Source organism: Heterodontus francisci, chromosome 1 (genome assembly GCF_036365525.1).
Source record: "Heterodontus francisci isolate sHetFra1 chromosome 1, sHetFra1.hap1, whole genome shotgun sequence".
Lineage (NCBI taxonomy): Eukaryota > Metazoa > Chordata > Chondrichthyes > Heterodontiformes > Heterodontidae > Heterodontus > Heterodontus francisci.
The window spans coordinates 28,139,587-28,159,118 of record NC_090371.1 but is presented as its reverse complement, the minus strand read 5'-3'; the positions used below and the strand labels follow the sequence as shown (position 1 = coordinate 28,159,118).

The 19,532-nt window shown below is 45.9% G+C and overlaps 1 protein-coding gene across 1 annotated transcript in view; it reads right to left on the bottom strand.

The window, feature by feature from the left end:
• Nucleotides 1-17,888, bottom strand: part of rpia (ribose 5-phosphate isomerase A (ribose 5-phosphate epimerase)) — a 40,880-nt gene extending 22,992 nt beyond the window's left edge. Inside the window, exons 1-2 of the mRNA XM_068042765.1 lie at nt 17,641-17,888; nt 10,436-10,496 (exon numbers count right to left, since the gene is read on the bottom strand). Of these exons, the coding sequence (XP_067898866.1) occupies nt 10,436-10,496; nt 17,641-17,805 (226 nt within the window). The 5' untranslated portion in view covers nt 17,806-17,888. The remainder of the gene's footprint in view (nt 1-10,435; nt 10,497-17,640) is intronic.
• Between the last annotated feature and the right edge of the window lie 1,644 nt (nt 17,889-19,532).

Here is a 19,532-nt window from a genome sequence, read left to right as displayed (position 1 = left end):
GATGTGCGAGGCAAGTTCTTTACACAGAGGGTGGTGAGTGCCTGGAACTTGTTGCCGGGGGAGGTGGTGGAAGCAGGTACCATAGAGACGCTTAAGAGGCATCTTGACAAATACATGAATAGGATGGGAATAGAGGGATACTGACCCCGGAAGTGCAGAAGGATTTAGCTTAGGCAGGCATCAAGATCGGCGCAGGCTTGGAGGGCCGAATGGCCTGTTCCTGTGCTGTACTGTTCTTTGTTCTTACCCTGGAATATTGAGCTGCCAGACCTGCCCCTCCCTCAACCATGTCAATGAGAACAATTGAGAACTCTAACTCCTGTTCCATCTCTGTCCTTTCCCATAATTGTTAAAACTGATTGAATTATGATCACTACCACCAAAATGCTCTCCCACTGCCACTCCTTCCACCTGCCCAAATTCATTTCCTAAAACTAAGTCTAAAATATATGGAAACATGTACCTGAAAATAGTCCAGATCAGAAGTGGGGTTTATTGTTAGTTACCCTCCCTCCCTGCAGCCCCCACTGTTGTACAGGGCAGTGAGCGACAACTGCAAAAGGTCATCAACCTGAAACTTTAACACTATTTCTCTCTCCACAAATGCTGACATATCTGCTGAGCTTTTCCAGCAGTTTCTGTGTTTACTTCAGGTTTCCAGCACCTTCAGTATTTTGATTTTGTATAAAGTTATGATGTTCAGATGACTTACAGGAGCAACTGAACCCAAAGGAGGATACGTTTATTTTAACAGCTAGTGTTTCTTCATACTCTCCCTTAGCTTTCCTAATCTTCCATGCTTTTCACTTTTGCTCTAGTTTTCTTCCGTATTACTTGTCTGATTTTTAGCATATTCCGCTTTTAGACTTTATGTTGCCCTGATCTCTATTTATTGGGCTTTGAAGTTGGACCTGTTTTTAGTCTCTCTCGCAGTTGAACATTCCCAACTTCAGCTGCTGCTTTATCTGCCAATTTTTGTGTTCAATTCATTTGGGCTAAATCCCCACTTATTGCTCCAGAACTTGTTCTTTTTGCAGTCAGTGTTTTTGAATTTTTTTCTCTTTATACTGATTATTAGAACATTAGAGCGCAGTACAGGCCCTTCGGCCCTCGATGTTGCGCCGACCTGTGAAACCATCTGACCTAAACTATTCCATTTTCATCCATATGTCTATCCAATGACCACTTAAATGCCCTTAAAGTTGGCAAGTCTACTACTGCTGCAGGCAGGGCATTCCACGCCCCTACTACTCTGTGTAAAGAAACTACCTCTGACATCTGTCCTATATCTATCACCCCTCAACTTAAAGCTATGTCCCCTCGTGTTTGCCATCACCATCCGAGGAAAAAGACTCTCACTATCCACCCTATCTAACCCTCTGATTATCTTATATGCCTCTATTAAGTCACCTCTCCTCCTCCTTCTCTCCAACGAAAACAACCTCAAGTCCCTCAGCCTTTCCTCGTAAGACCTTTCCTCCATACCAGGCAACATCCTAGTAAATCTCCTCTGCACCCTTTCCAAAGCTTCCACATCCTTCCTATAATGCAGTGACCAGAACTGCACGCAATACTCCAGGTGCGGTCTCACCAGAGTTTTGTACAGCTGCAGCATGACCTCGTGGCTCCGAAACTCGATCCCCCTACTAATAAAAGCTAACACACCATATGCCTTCTTAACCTGGGTAGCAACCTTCAGGGATTTATGTACCTGGACACCAAGATCTCTCTGTTCATCTACACTACCAAGAATCTTCCCATTAGCCCAGTACTCTGCATTCCTGTTACTCCTTCCAAAGTGAATCACCTCGCACTTTTCCGCATTAAACTCCATTTGCCATCTCTCAGCCCAGCTCTGCAGCCTATCTATGTCCCTCTGTACCCTAGAACATCCTTCGGCACTATCCACAACTCCACCGACCTTCGTGTCATCCGCAAATTTACTAACCCACCCTTCTACATATTATAAAGTTGATATTGAGCGGAGGCAGTGGCGTAGTGGTAATGTCTAGCAATCCAGAGCCCAGGCTAATACTCTCGGGACATCAGTTCGAATCCCACTATCGCTGATGGTGAAATTTGAATTCAATTAATAAAAAAATCTGGAATTTCAAAAAAAGTTAGTCTAACAGTGACCATGAAGCCATTGTAAAAACCCATCTGATTCACTAATGTCCCTAAGAGACGGAAATCTGCCGTCCTTACCTGGTCTGGCCTACATGTGACTCCAGACCCACAGCAATGTGGTTGACTCTTAACTGCGCTCTGAAGTGGCCTAGCAAACCACTCAGTTCAAGGGTGATTAGAGATGGGCAATAAACGCTGGCTCGCCAGCGATGCCCACATCCCACAAATGAATTTTAAAAAAATTGTTGCAATCTATCTTCCGAGTGCTTAGTTTTTTTTTAAATTGCATCTTTCCTCATCGCACATTTTAAAAATAATACTTAGTCTTGGGGTACGGGCATCACTGACATTCTTTATTGTCCATCCCTAGTTGGCCCAAAGGCATTGAGAGACAACTGCAGACTGGGTATGGATGACAGGTTTTCTTCCTGAGTCAGCTATGATAGGACAGCCTTCATTTCTCTGGTGCCAGGGTTATTCAACTCAATTTCAAATTTCAATAGTGGGAATTGAACTCTCAATCTCTGGGTTACTTGTTCACTACTAGGCTACAGTACTCTACATAGTGCCAGTGATTTATAAAGATGCAGTGGTAGGAGCTATATTGGCCCCTGCGGCCCAGTCCAGCAAAGAATATACTACCTTAGATCTTTCTGATTCAAATCATCCCTTTCAAAAGGGAAGTGAATAATTACCTGAAGAGAAATAAATTTGCCGGGCTACATGGAAAAGGCAGGGGAGGGGGACCAGCTGAGGTTGCTCTTGCAGAGAGCCGGCATGGACATGACGGGCTGAGCAGCCTCCTTCTGTGCTGTAACCATTCTAAGATTCTATTCTATGTACAGTGAAAATGTGTGCGCAGACCTGAGTCAGGATCACCTCCTGGATGAAGCACGTGGAGCTGAGACACAGATCCGTCCAGTGTAATTAATGAGGCTCTTCATCATAGAGGATACAAGTAACATCCCAGAAATAGCTGTAAATCAGGAAATGGAAAGGAGGGAGGAACTCAAGAAAATTAATCACCAGGGAAGTGGTACTCAGCAAATTGTTGGAGCTGCGGGCTGACAAGTCCCCCAGTCCTGATGGACTTCATCCGAGGATCTTAAAAGAAGTCGCTAGTGAGATAGTTGATGCGCTGGTTTTAATTTTCCAAAATCCCCGAGATTCAGGGAAGGTTCCATTAGTTTGGAAAATAGCCAATGCAACTCCTTTATTCAAAAAAGGAGGGAGACAGAAAGCAGGAAACTACAGGCCAGTTAGTTTAACATCTGTCATGGGGAAAATAATAGAAGCTATTAAAGACGTTATAGCAGGGCTGTTAAATAAATTCAAGGTAATCAAGCAGAATCAACATGGTTTTGCGAAATGGAAAACACGTTTATCCAATTTATTGGAGTTCTTTGAAGAAGTAACATGTGCTGTGGCTAAAGGGGAACTGGTGGATGTACTGTACTTAGATTTCCAGAAGGCATTTGATAAGGTGCCACATCAAAGGTTATTGCTGAAAATAAAAGCTCATGGCGAAGGGGGTAACATTTTGGCATGGATAGAAGATTGGCTAGCTAACAGGAAACAGAGAGTTGGCATAAATGGATCATTTTCTGGTTGGCAAGATGTAACGAGTGGTGCGCCGCAGGGATCAGTGCTTGGGCCTCAACTTTTCACAATTTATATAAATAACTTGGATGAAGGGACCAAAGGTATGGTTGCTAAATTTGCTCATGACGTAAAGATAGGTCGGAAAGTAAGTTGTCAAGAGGACATAAGGAGGCTACAAAGGGATATATATAGGTTAAGTGAGTGGGCAAAGATCTGGCAAATGGAACAGAATGTGGGAAAATATGAAATTGCCAATTTTGGCAGAAAGAAGCATATTATCTAAATGATGAGAAATTGCCGATCTCCGAGATGCAGAAGGATCTGGGTGTCCTAGTGCATGAATCACAAAAGGTACAGCAAGTAATTAGGAAAGCTAATAGAATGTTATAGTTTATTGCGAGGGGAATTGAATACAAAAGTAGGGAGGTTATGCTTTAGTTACACAGGGCATTGGTGAGACCACATAGAACAGTACAGCACAGTACAGGCCCTTCGGCCCACGATGTTGTGCCGAACCTTTAACCTACTCTAAGATCAAACTAACTACCTACCCTTCATTCTACTATCATCCATGTACCTATCCAAGAGTCGCTTAAATGCCCCTAATGTATCTGCTTCTACTACCACCGCTGGCAGCGCATTCCACGCACCCACCACTCTCTGTGTAAAGAACCTACCTCTGACATCTCCCCGAAACCTTCCTCCAATCACCTTAAAATTATGTCCCCTGGTGATGGCCCTTTCCACCCTGGGAAAAAGTCTCTGACTATCCACTCTATCAATGCCTCTCATCATCATGTACCCCTCTATCAAGTCACCTCTCATACTTCTTCGCTCCAATAAGAAAAGCCCTAGCTCCCTCAATCTTTCTTCGTAGGACATGCCCTCCAGTCCAGGCAGCATCCTGGTAAATCTCCTCTGCACCCTCTCTAAATCTTCCACATCCTTCCTATAATGAGGCGACCAGAACTGAACACAATATTCCAAGTGTGGTCGAACCAGGGCCTTATAGAGCTGCAGCATAACCTCGCGGCTCTTAAACTCAATCCCCGTTAATGAAAGCCAACACACCATACGCCTTCTTAACAACCCTGTCAACTTGGGTGGCAACTTTGAGCGATCTATGGACATGGACCCCAAGATCCCTCTGTTCCTCCACACTACCAAGAATCCTGTCTTAAAGTCTATTCCGCATTCAAATTCGACCTTCCAAAATGAATCACTTGACACTTTTCCACGTTGAACTCCATCTGCCACTTCTCAGCCCAGCTCTGCATCCTGTCAATGTCCTGTTGCAACCCACAACAGCCTTCCACACTATCCACAACTCCAGCAACCTTCGTGTCATCGGCAAACTTGCTAACCCAGCCTTCCACTTCCTCATCCAAGTCACTTATAAAAATCACAAAGAGCAGAGGTCCCAGAACAGATCCTTGTGGAACACTAAAATAAAAGCAAAATACTGCGGATGCTGGAAATCTGAAACAAAAACAAGAAATGCTGGATTCACTCAGCAGGTCTGGCAGCATCTGTGGAAAGAGAAGCAGAGTTAACGTTTCGGGTCAGTGACCCTTCTTCGGAACCCTTGTGGAACACCACTGGTCACCGAGCTCCATGCTGAATACTTTCCATCTACTACCACCCTCTGACTTCTATGGGCCAGCCAATTTTGTATCCAGACAGCCAACTTTCCCTGAATCCGATGCCTCTTTACTTTCTGAATGAGCCTACCATGGGGAACCTTATCAAACGCCTTGCTAAAATCCATATACACCACATCCACTGCTCTTCCTTCATCAATGTGTTTTGTCACATCTTCAAAGAATTCAATAAGGCTTGTGAGGCATGACCTGCCCCTCACAAAGCCATGCTGACTGTCTCTAATCAAACCATGCTTTTCCAAATAATCATAAATCCTGTCTCTCAGAATCCTCTCCAATAATTTGCCCACTACCAACGTAAAACTGACTGGTCTATAATTCCCAGGGTTATCCCTATTCCCTTTCTTGAACAAGGGAACAACATTTGCCACCCTCCAATCATCTGGTACTACTCCAGTGGACAGTGAAGACACAAAGATCATCGCCAAAGGCGCAGCAATCTCTTCCCTCGCTTCCCGTAATATCCTTGGGTATATCCCGTCTGGCCCCGGGGACTTATCTGTCCTCATATCATTCAAAATTTCCAGCACATCCTCCCTCTTAACCTCAACCTGTTCGAGCATATCAGCCTGTTCCACGCTGTCCTCACAAACGACCAGGTCCCTCTCACTAGTGAATACTGAAGCAAAGTATTCATTTAGGACCTCCCCTACCTCCTCCGACTCCAGGCACAAGTTCCCTCCACTATCCCTGATCGGCGCTACCCTCATTCTGGCCATCCTCTTGTTCCTCACATAAGTGTAGAACGCCTTGGGATTTTCCTTAATCCTACCCGCCAAGACTTTTTCATGTCCCCTTCTAGCTTTCCTAAGTCCATTCTTCAGTTCCTTCCTGGCTACCTTGTAACCCTCTAGAGCCCTGTCTGATCCTTGCTTCCTCAACCTTAAGTAAGCTTCCTTCTTCCTCTTGTCACATCTCTTGTCATCCAAGGTTCCTTCACCCTACCATTCCTTCCCTGCCTCATCGGGACAAAGCTATCCAGCAGTCGCAGCAAGTGCTCCCTAAACAACCTCCACATTTCTGTCGTGCATTTCCCTGAGAACATCTGTTCCCAATTTATGCTCCCCAGTTCCTGCCTAATAGCATTGTAATTCCCCCTCCCCCAAATAATTATTTTCCCATCCCGTCTGCTCCTGTCCCTCTCCATGACTATAGTAAAGGTCAGGGAGTTGTGATCACTATCACCGAAATGCTCTCCCACCGAGAGATCTGCCACCTGGCCTGGTTCGTTGCCAAGCACCAAGTCCAACATAGTCTCCCCTCTAGTCGGCCTATCTACATATTGAGTCAGGAAACCTTCCTGGACACACCTGACAAAAACTGCTCCATCCAAACTATTTGCACTAAGGAGGTTCCAATCAATATTAGGGAAGTTGAAGTCACCTATGACAACAACCCTGTTACTTCTGCACCTTTCCAAAATCTGCCTCCCAATCTGTTCCTCCATGTCTCTGTTGCTATTGGGGGGTCTATAGAAAACTCCCAACAAAGTGACTGCTCCTTTCCTGTTTCTGACTTCCACCCATAATGACTCAGTAGACAAACCCTCCTCGACGACCTCCCTTTCTGCAGCTGTGATACTATCCCTGATTAGCAATGCCACTCCCCCACCTCTTTTACCTCCCTCCCTATTCCTTTTGAAACATCTAAACCCCGCAACATCCATTCCTGCCCCTGTGATATCCACGTCTCCGTAATGGCCACAACATCGTAGCTCCAAGTACTGATCCATGCTCTAAGTTCATCACCCTTATTCCTGACACTTCTTGCGTTAAAATAGACACACTTCAACCCATCATACTGGCTGCAACTTTGCCCTGTCAACTGTCTAACCTTCCTCACAGACTCTCTGCACTCGGTATCTGCCTGTTCAACAGCTACCCCATCCACTGATCCGTGGCTCCGGTTCCCATCCCCCTGCCAAACATCTGGAGTACTGTGTACAGTATTGATCTCCTTATTTAAAAGGAAGGACGCAAATGCATTGGAAGCAGTTCAGAGAAGGTTTACTGGACTAAGAGCTGGAATGGGCGAGTTGTCTTATGAGGGAAGCTTGGACAGACTAGACTTGTATCCGCTGGAGTTTAGAAGGCAATTTGATTGAAACAAGATTTGAGGACTCTTGACAGGGTGGATGTGGAAAGGATGTTTCCTCTTGTGGGAGAATCTGGAACTAAAGGTCACTGTTTAAAAAAAGGGATCACCCATTTAAGACAGAGATGAGGAGTATTTTTCTTCTCAGAGGGTCGTGAGTTTTTGGAACTCTCTTCCTCAAAAGGCGGTGGAAGCAGAGTCTTTGAATATTTTTAAGGCAGAGGTAAATAGATCCTTGATAAGCAAGGGGGTGAAAGGTTATTGGGGGTTGACCAAATTGGGGGGCGGGGGGGGGCCAAGTGGCAGACTCCTGCTCCTAATTCGTAGGATTCAAGGATGCTGACGAACATAAGAACCAAAAGTTCAGCTGGTCTCCCACTCTCAAAGCTTGATCTCCTGCTGGCTTTCTGTAAGCCTGTTCCCAACACTAAATATTAGGCATTAATATCCATGAAGTAATATTGGGCACCAGATATCCACCACTTATCTTGCTTGACCGAGAACCCGTGAAAAGCCAACTCAAAAGACTCAGTTGTGCTTTGCTTTGTTTGCATTCTCCTAACCCTCAGGAAAATTCTTATTAATAACAGAGGTTTCTTGCCAAGAAGCTTAACCTGCAACTGTGCAACATTCTCCACAACAAAATAGCATCCAGCATATAAATCAGGCAAGTTAGAACATTGGTTACTGTGCCGAATTAGCTCAGACGGCCAGGGTAGAGAGAGGAACATGAGCTCAGTTTTCGCTCCTAATCAGTGTCTGGTGACACTTGCTTGAAAGGGTGTATGCGTAGATACAAGAACAGGATTTGGGTTGTCCTTCCCATCCCAACTAGAAAGACCCTATAGCCCACCAACTCTCACCATCAAGGCTCACTTATAACGAATGACAAACTTGGAGATGGACTTGAGAACAAGGAACTATAGCTCAGAACAAGGCAATGTCTTCAGAAAAGGAGAGAAAATTAAGTAAAAAAGAGTGCACATCAAATCTGGGATCTATTTATAAAATGACATACACCAACATAGACAGCTACCTGATGTTACTTAACAACAGAGTCTGGCTCAAACAGGTCTCCAAGAACATGCAGATTCCACTGTGGGGCCCACCAAGGTTTGTCAGACTGCAACAGGTGAGAAAGTAACATCTAAGTTCATGTATTGCAATAAGGACCTTGATCCACTGACCTTTTAGTTGGGGAGGGAGTGGGGGAGGGATGGCACCTCTGGTGATGCAATGCTATTGCCTAAGTGTGAAAAGCCACGCAGGCAGATCCCTTTACAAGTCTGTTCATAGACATTACAACATGGAGCCTTGTGTTCTGAACAGCCCCTGTTTATAGCTCAGGGTGGATCTGAAGTCTGCCAGGAACACAAGCTCCAAAGCTGAACATACGACATTGAGAAACCACTTGAAAACGTGCAAATTTGCACACAGGTAGCTTCTCTGTATGATCATGCCAGTTACTGTCCAATTCTGGCAGCAGAATCGTACCAGAGGTCAGGGAGGTCCATGCCAGCTGCCAACATGGACAGTGTTGCTCATCTTGTCCAAGTCCGTGCACAACCTCGCTGGATATCAATTACAAAACCTCAGGGGATTTTTTTTTTGGAAACTCATTTAGAGCGTATGGGCTTCACTGGCAAAACCAGCATTTATTGCCCGAGAAGATGGTGGTGAGCAGCCTTCTTAACAACTGTATGGCTTGCTAGGTCATTTCAGAGGGCAGTCAACCATATTACTATGGCCCGGAGTCACATAGACCAGACTGGATAAAGGCAGCAGAAATTATAAAGTGTTTTCATAGTTTCTCCTTATTTACTCTGCTTCCAGCGACAGGAGTCAGTAACCAAAGGACACAGATTAAATAATTAGCAAAAGAACCAGAGAGATGAGATGAGAATTTTTTTTTTAAAAAGCTGCAAGTTGCTATGATTTGAATTGCACTGCCTGAAAGGGTGTGGAAGCAGATTCAACAGTAACTACTCGAGTAAGGACATGAACAGGAAAACGTTGCTGGGCTATGGGGAATGAGCAGGGGAAGTGGGACTAATTGGATAGCTCTTTCAAAGAGCCAGCACAGACACGATTGACCTAATGGCCTTCCATCCTGCAAGATTCTGGGGATCCAATCCTGATTTTATGGTGTCCAGGTCCTTAATTGGTCTTGGTGGGACTTCCACCTCATTGAGGCAGCAAGTCCCACCTAATGGAGCTGCCAGACAATCAGCTGGCCGGCAGCGCTTAGCCCCAGTGGCTACTGCTGGAACTGCAACCCAGCTTCCACAAGAAGAAGGGCTGCCCCGGAAAAAGATAGGTGTTTGGGGCCTCGCCGGGGGTGATTGGTCCGGCTCCGGCAGGGCGGGGGTCAATTGGTGGGGCAGGGGCATGTTGAACATTGGGGGTAGTTGGGGCATCAGGGGCGGCCCTCTGTTAGGTACAGGGTGCCCGATCAGGTGGCCCCCCCTCCTCCAGGCCGTCAGAAAACCACCTACTTTTATCGGGCGGCTTTTCTCAGGCCTGGGCCGCCCGCCTGCCAACTATAAAATCCCCGTGGCGGCAGGCGGAGGCCTTTAAGTGGCTATTAATTGGCCACTTGAGGGCCTTGATTGGCCTGGGGCGGGCAAGCCGTTTCCTGCCACCGCCCTGCGTAAAATGGCAGTGGAGGCGGGTCAGGAAGGGCCCCCCCCACCACCCACCCGAGCCCCCCACTCCATTTTATGCCCCCCCACCCCTGCCACCAGCCCGTTCTTTGGCGGGGGGGGGGTGGCGAGGGGTGTAACATTCCAGCCTACGGCTCAGTTACTCACTGAATAAATTCACTAACCTATGGTGGGATGTTGGGGGACAGGAATTTTCAAGCAGAGTTTCTTACAGGTTAGCTTGCAGGATCAGCAGAAAAATGAATTTAATAGCTGTACATCTTACTAGAAATCATAACCAGCACCCACCTATTCTGTCTACAGCATAGACTATTGTGGATCCACTCCCGATACCCAATACTTGGTTGTCCTAGGACATAAAAACAAAGAGTCAGTGGGTCCAGGTTAAAGTGACGCTGCATTCCATGTTCTCAGTGCATTAGCTGTGACAATGCTTACTGTGAATATTCACACACAAAAACACTAAACTTTCTGTAACAGTGTCGAATGGCGTAGCACAGAGCAGCCTCCAAGTGTCAACTCAAGGCATTCCTAATAGTATTGCAGTGCTCCTGTTTGCAGACCATAGTGTTGTTAGCAGACTCATCTGCAGATCCAGTGCTCTCCTCACCAACTTAAACAGTGGGGTAACCAATGGGAATATGGTGCAAGTGTCCCCAAGTATGATACCATGGCCTTACATGGTTGAAGACAAGACATTGACTGGAAGATACAAGGGGCATGTGTCCCAAATGATGAGACATAGCATTACCTGGGACTCCTGGTCAATGCTGACTTTAGCCTTGCCACAGTCCTTGAGCACAACACTGAGAAAGTCAAAGACGACTTTGGTCTTTCTTCAACAACAGCAGGATGCCAACGTAAGCGGAGCTTGTTGTGCACAAGTCACAGTCCAAACAGTTCAACAAGGTGAAACTAGACATGGAACAGAAGGGCTTCCATTGGTCTGAGAAAGAGATAAGGAAAAGCAGTGTATTTGCTGACAATTAGGGTTCAGCATTCTGGGAAGAAGGATTCCCACCTACACTGATTGGTCACAGAGTACTCTGGAGAAAACTTGCCCTCCTCTGCCAAAGTTCATGACAAGACGACCCCTGGATTGAACAGTTGACAAGTATACCTGATACCTAGCATTGGACTTGGTCATTTAAGAACATAAGATAGAGGAGCTGGAGTAGGCCATTTGCTCCCTCGAGAGTGCTCCACCATTCAAGATCACGACTGATCGGATTGTGACATTAACTCCAATTTACTGCCTGCGCTCCCCATAACCCATGACTTCCTCATAGATCAAAAACCTGTCTAACTAAGCCTTGAATATATTCGGTGACCCAGCCTCCACTGCTCTCTGAGGTAAGTGAATGTAACTAGTAGGGTAGATAGAAGGGGAACCAGTAGATCTAGTACACGTGGATTTCCAGAAGGCATTCGATAAGGTGCCACACAAAAAATTAAATAGGCAAAGGCTCATGCTGTTGGGGGTAATATATTAGCGTGGATAGAGGATTGGTTAACAGACAGAAAGCAGAGAATGGGCATAAATAGTGCATGTTCAAGTTGGCAGGCAGTGAATAGTGGGGTGCCACAAGGATCAGTGCTGGGGCCTCAGCTATTTACACTCTATATTAATGACTTGGACCACTTGGAGGAAGCACTGAAGGTGGCAAGGGCACAAAATGTACTCTGGGTGGGGGACTTCAATGTCCATCACCAAGAGTGGCTCGGTAGCACCACGACTGGCCGAGCTGGCAGAGTACTAAAGGGCGTAGCTGCTAGACTGGGTCTGCGGCAGGTGGCGGGGGAACCAACAAGAGGGAAAAACATACTTGACCTTGTCCTCACCAATCTGCCTGCCGCAGATGCTTCTGTCCATGACAGTATTGGTAGGAGTGACTACCGCACAGTCCTTGTGGAGACGAAGTCCCGCCTTCACATTGAGGATACCGTCCATTGTGTTGAGTGGCACTATCACCGTGCTAAATGGGATAGATTTCGAACAGATCTAGCCATGCAAAACTGGGCATCCATGAGGCGCTGTGGGCCATCAGCAGCAGCAGAATTGTACTCAACCACAATCTGTAACCTCATGGCCTGACATATCCCCCACTCTACCATTACCATCAAGCCAGGAGACCAACCCTGGTTCAATGAAGAGTACAGGAGGGCATGCCAGGAGCAGCACCGGGCATACCTCAAAATGATGTGTCAACCTGGTGAAGCTACAACACAGGACTATCTGCATGCCAAACAGCATAAGCAGCATGTAACAGGCAGAGCTAAGTGGTCCCTTAAACAACGAATCAGATCTAAGCTCTGCAGTCCTGCCACGTCCAGTCGTGAATGGTGGCGGACAATTAAACAACTAACTAAAGGAGGTGGCTCCACAAATATCCCCATCCTCAATGATGGGGGCATCAGTGCGAAAGATAAGGCTGAAGCATTTGCAACAATCTTCAGCCAAAAGTGCTGAGTTGATGATCCATCTCGGCCTCCTCCTGAAGTCCCCAGCATTACAGATGCCAGACTTCAGCCAATTCGATTCACTCCGCGTGATATCAAGAAACGACTGAAGGCACTGGATACTGCAAAGGCTACGGACCCTGACAATATTCCGGCAATTGTACTGAAGACCTGTGCTCCAGAACTTGCCGCACTTCTAGCCAAGCTGTTCCAGTACAGCTACAACATTGGCATCTACCCGGCAATGTGGAAAGTTGCCCAGGTATGTCCTGTACACAAAAAGCAGGACAAGTCCAACCCAGCTAATTACCACACTTGCTTAGCAATAATCTGCTCAGTGATGCTCAGTTTGGGTTCCACCAGGGCCACTTTGGGGAGGCGGTGGCGTAGTGGTATTGTCACTGGACTAGTAACCCAGAGACCCAGGGTATTGCTCTGGGGACATGGGTTCAAATCCCACCACAGCAGAAGGTGGAATTTGAATTCAATTAATAAACCTGGAATTTTAAAAAAAGCTAGTCTAATGATGACCATGAAACCATTGTCGATTGTTGTAAAAACACATCTGGTTCACTTATGTCCTTTTGGGAAGTAAATCTGCTGTCCTTACCTGGTCTGGCCTACATGTGACTCCAGACCCACAGCAATGTGGTTGACTCTTACATGCCTTCTGAAATGGCCTAACAAGCCACTCAGTTAGGGCAATTAGGGATGGGCAATAAATGCTAGGCTGGCCAGCGGCGCCCACATCCCATGAATGAATAACAAAAAACTCAGCTTCTGACCTCATTAAAGCCTTGGTTCAAACATGGACAAAAGAGCTGAACTCAAGGGGTGAGGTGAAAGTGACTGCCCTTAACATCAAGGCAGCATTTGACAGAGCATGGCATCAAGGAGCCTTTGCAAAACTGGAGTCAATGGGAATCAGGGGGAAAACTCACTGCTGGTTGGAGTCATACCTAGCGCAAAGGAAGATGGCTGTGGTTGTTGGAGGTCAATCATCTCAGCTCCAGGATATCACTGCAGGAGTTCCTCAGGGTAATGTCCTAGGACCAACCATCTTCATCAATGACATTCCTTCAATCATAAGGTCAGAAGTGGGGATGTTCGCTGATGATTGCACAATGTTCAGCACCATTTGCGACTCCTCAAATACTGAAGCAGTCCGTGTAGAAATGCAGCAAGACCTGGACAATATCCAGATTTGGGCTGATAAGTGGCAAGTAACATTTGCACCACACAAGTGCCAGGCAATGACCATCTCCAACAAGAGAGAATCTAACCATCGCCCCTTGACATTCAATGGCATTTCCATCGCTGAATCCTCCACTATCAACATCCTAGGGGCTACCATTGACCAGAAACTGAACTGGAGTAGCCATATAAATACCGTGGCTACAAGAGCAGGTCAGAGGCTAGGAATCCTGCGGCGAGTAACTCACCTCCTGACTCCCTTTGGGAGCTTGTCCACCATCTACAAGGCACAATTCAGGAGTGTGATGGAATACTCTCCACTTGCCTGGATGGGTGCAGCTCCAACAACACTCAAAAAGCTCAACACCATCCAGAACAAAGCAGCCCACTTGATTGGCACACCATCCACAAACATTCACTCCCTCCACCACCGACGCACAGTGGCAGCAGTGTGTACCATCTACAAGATGCACTGCAGCAACGCACCAAGGCTCCTTAGACAGCACCTTCCAAACCCACGACCTCTACCACCTCGAAGGACAAGAGCAGCAGATGCACAGGAACATCACCACCTGCAAGTTCCCGTCCAAGTCTCACACCATCCTGACTTGGAACTATATTGCCATTCCTTCACTGTCACTGGGTCAAAATCCTGGAACGCTCTTCCTAACAGCACTGTGGGTGTACCTACCTCACATGGACTGCAGTGGTTCAAGAAGGCAGCTCACCACCACCTTCTCAAGGGAAATTAGGGATGGGCAATAAATGCTGGCATAGCCAGTGACGCCCACATCTCAAGAATGAATTTTTTAAAAACTTGGATGAAGAGACTGAGAGTAATGTATCTAAGTTTGCTAATGACACAAAGCTTGGTGCAAAGGTAAGCTTCAGGGAGGACAGAGACTGCAAAAAGATCTAGACAGGTTAAGTGAGTGAGCAACAAGATTGCAAATGGAGTATAATGTAGAGAAGTGTGAAGTTGTTCACTTTGGTTGTAAAAAGAGAAAAGCAGAATTTTTTTTTTTAAAAAGGCGTGAAACTGGTAATTGTTGATCTTCAGAAAGACTTGGGCGTACTCATTCAAGGAACGCACAAAGTTAGCATGCAGGTGCAGTAGGCAATTAGGAAGGCAAATGGCATGTTGGCCTTTATTGCAAGAGGATTGGAGTACAGGAATAAATAAGTCTTACTAAAACTGTACAGGGTGTGTTGAGACCACGCCTGGAATACTGTGTTAAGGATATACTTGCACTGGAGGCAGTGCAGTGAAGATCTACTAAATTGGTTCCCAGGATGAGGGGATTGTCCTATGTTGATAGGCTGAGTAAATTGGGCCTATATTGTCTGGAGTTTAGAAGAATGAGAGGTGATCTAATTGAGACATACAAGATTCTGAAAGGGCTTAATAGGGCAGAAACTGAGAGATTGTCCCCACTGATCAGGGAATCTAGAACAGAGACACAGTCTCAGGATAAGGGGTCATTCATTCAGGACTGAGATGAGCGGAAATTACTTCACTCAAAGGGTTGTGAATCTTTGGTATTCTCTATCCCAGAGGGTTATGGATGCTCCAACATTGAATACATTTAAGGCTGGGATAGACAGACTTTTGGTCTCACAGGGAATCAAGGGATATGAGGAGCGGGCAGGGAAGTGGAATCGAAGCCCAAGATCAGCCACGATCGTATTGAATGGCGGAGCAGGCTCGATGGGCCATATGGTCTACTTCTATTTCTTGTGTTCAAGAGATTTCCAAAGATTCACAACTTAATAAGGCTGGAATTTCGCAAGCTATCCTGTGGATGTCCTTTCACTAAGACACAGGTTTGCTTTCAACAAAGGGGAAACCCTAAGGTTTGGGATGGTATTACAGGAGGCAGGTTATATAAATAGCACCAACCCCTGTACCCAGGGCTTGGTGCCCATGAGAATTAACTGAGAGAGATATACACATCTGCTGTTCAGGCTCCACAACTCCCAGCTGGAATAACCACCACTTGATGGGGCATGTTGAATCTCCCTATGGTGGTTTGGAAGACAGTACATCATGCTGTTCACCATGCTGTACACATAAGGAGTTCCTGGCATCTAAAAGCATTCAAATCTGTGCTTTTGACTGGTTAATGACTATCCTTCTGGGAGGGAAGGGGGAAAGTACACAGCGTTATTTTGGAAGCCGAGCTAATCTCAAGAAGAAACCCTTGACTGAAGGACTTTCAAACAAAGTCACTCCTGAGGCAGACTCGCTAATCCAATAAATGAACCTCCAGGTCCATAGTATTCCAGCAGACTGACCAGCTGTCCTGGCTCAACAAGAGAATCAGACGCCATAACCCGTCACTGAGGGAAGTGACTCCTCCCACTTCGCTTCTTATAACCTTGGAAGACAATGTCCTAATGATGATGCTTGTCCGGGCAGGATCAGCCTAAGTTAGTTTTCCCTTCATATCGGACAGAGACTCAACGAATAAAGATTTTTCAGTACCTGTCTTGAGACTCCAACATTGTACTAGCTCAGCCAACTGACCAGAACAAAACTGTCATCTTGCGTTTGAATATGTATTCATTGCAGAAAATCACCCACTAATGATCATGCATAGCTCCTCCCACTAACAGGCCAATGATCTTGGGAATTTAAGAGAGTGCTGCACTGCCAGAGCTACAGTCTTTTGGTTGAGATGTTAAACTGAGGCCACGTCTACCTTTGCAGGTGGACATCAAAGATGTGAGGAGCTAGGAATTCTCCCTGGTTTCCTGGCCAAAATTTATGCCTCATCTAACAGTGAAACTGATGATCTTCGTGATTATCACATTGCTGTTCATGGGAGCTTGCTGTGCTACCTTTCCTACATTACAGCAGTGGCTACACTTCAAAAGTACTTAATTGGCCATAAAGCACTTCAGGACATTGTGAGGTCATGAAAGGCACTACAGAAATGCACGTTTGTTCTTTCTTTGCTCAACACCCATACATGTATTAAAGCAGGGGTTCTGCCTTCATCCCCCCCTCTCCCCCCCAACTAAGGACAATATTAGAATTCTCCCAAGCTGTTCCAACCGAGATCAGCTGATTCAATAGTGCAGGACTGAACCAGAGACTCGACTGGGGGTGGCCAACTCACACTTACACTAGATAGGGCAGCATCAATTAGGGGGAAGCACGAATTTATATTTGGGAGGGGGTAAACACATGTGGTTGATGAGAGCGCAGAAGTCCAGCCCACCTGAGTGATCCCAGCCAAAGCCTAGTTTGCTCCATTTACATGGTTGGTTTATGAATCTCAAGAGAAGACTGCAGAAGGGAGTCAGTAAATGAACTACCCTCATTCCAGTTTGCCTTGTGAGAAGTGGGTCTAGAAATTTCTCCCCCTTCCCTTTCTTTTGTGTCTGACAAGGAAGAAGCACTAAAGTTTTGGGAGGATTTTCATTAACTGTAAATGGATTTAAAGAGCCATCCACTTCCCTCGCTCACACTCCAGTTTTACACTGGATATGAAGGTGGTATCTTTAAGTCCATCTCTTAAAAGAGCGGGAAAAAAATAAATATTGTCACGCAGGACATGTGCCTTACTTCTCCCTATCTATTCAATGCCGAGTAACATGGATTTGCACAAACACTATCCTGTGCCCCTGGTTCTAAGTGTAAACCTACAGTTTAGAACAGGAAAACAATCTAAACACATTAACAGCTCTCCCCTTCCCTCCCCGGATTGGATGTCATGCAGTTTAACACGTTACAGAAAGAGAAACAGAGGAATAGCAAGTCCCAGTAAAGTTGCCTTAGTGCAAATTAGAGACAGTTTCGCTGTGAATTAAAATGCACTGAAAGCTCGGCTCACTTGCACGTGATTATCCACAGCCATGTAACCAGCTTTTCTCTTTGCCTCTTCCTCCATGCCTGCGCTCAACTTCCTCTTCAGTGTCAGTAGCTGTTGCTGCAAGCGCTGCGGAGCTGCCCGTAACCCCAACCCCAAGGACGCGAGTCCAGGAAGCCTCAGCCACATTACCCCTCCCCTTGCGGAGCCGGCAGGACAGCTCGCAATGAGACTGCAGCTCCCGATAAACCACCCTCTCTCTCTCTCTCTCTCTCTCTCCCTCCCTCCCCCTTCCCCTTCCCATCTGGGAAATGTAGTCCTTCCTGTCCAGCAACCAGGACTACAATTCCCAGTCTGCATTGGCTTGAATACCAATTGGTTTAGTTGAGTTAATTTCAGGCAGCAAACTTTTTGGAGCTGTTACTGGTACTGCACTTACTTCTTCAACCTGTTAAATTGGAAGGGTAATCTCAGAGTTAAAGAGATTCCATTGCTTTAAAGGTGCATTATCTTGTTCTTAAAGGGATATTGTTAGTTTAGTTTAGTTTAGAGATACAGCACTGAAACAGACCCTTCGGCCCACAGAGTCTGTGCCGACCATCAACCACCCATTTATACTAATCCTACACTAATTCCAGATTCCTACCACATCCCCACCTGTCCCTATATTTCCCTACCACCTACCTATACTAGGGGCAATTTATAATGGCCAATTTACCTACCAACCTGCAAGTCTTTGGCATGTGGGAGGAAACCGGAGCACCCGGAGGAAACCCACGCAGACACAGGGAGAACTTGCAAACTCCACACAGGCAGTACCCAGAATTGAACCCGGGTCGCTGGAGCTGTGAGGCTGCGGTGCTAACCACTGTGCCACTGAGACAGAAAAGGAAGGAAATGCAGGGAGGTGTGCTGGAGGCTGTGCATGGTGTGCAGTCATGGCACTGGATTTATATAGCGCCTTTTGCGACCACTGGACATCCCAGAGTACTTTACAGCCAATGTAATGCTTTTGAAATAAAAACAAAATGCTGGAAACACTCAGCAGGTCGGGCAACATCTGTGGAGAGAGAAAAACGAAAGATCATCCAACTGAAATGTTAACTCTGTCTCTCTCTCCACAGATGCTGTCCCACCTGCTGAGTGTTTCCAGCATTTTCCATTCTTATTTCAGATTTCCAGCATTCACAATATTTTTGCTTTTGTTTTGTTGAAGTGCTTTTGAAGTATAGTGACTGTTGTAATGTAGAAAACGTAGCAGCTAATTTTCACACAGCAAGCTCCCACAAACAGCAATCTGATCATTACCAGATTATCTGTTTTTGTGATGTTGGTTGAGGGATAAATATCGGCCAGGACACCAGGGAGAACTCCCCTGGATTTTTGAAATGAGGATACGTTGACCACATCCCTCCCAAACGTTTGACTTCTGAGTTACAAAACAAAAACAACACTGTTTCATTTATGTAGCATTCTCCTGGTGTCTCAACTTCTAAAGTGTTTTACAGCGAATGGATTATTTTTGCAGTGTGCTGCTGCTCCCACATTACAACAGTGCCTATACTTCAAAAGTACTTCATTGGCTGGAAAGCGCTTTGGGGCACCCTGAGGTAGTGAAAGGCACTACATAAATGCAAGTTTTTATGTCAGTAAACACACCAAACCAATTGGCACACACCAAAGTCTCAAACAGCAAATGAATGAATGAATGTCATATGTCAGGATTTTTTGGACTATTTCTCCATGAAGGATTTGGAGGAAAAAAGAGTTACTTTTTCAAGTATCACTTATTAAAAGCAAAATAGATCTTCACAGGTTTGAAAAGGAAGCCTACGACCTTTTGGACAATATTTGTTAAAGCTATTACTCGGGATGATTGGAAACAATAGAGGCCAGAATTTAACTTTGAGGCGATG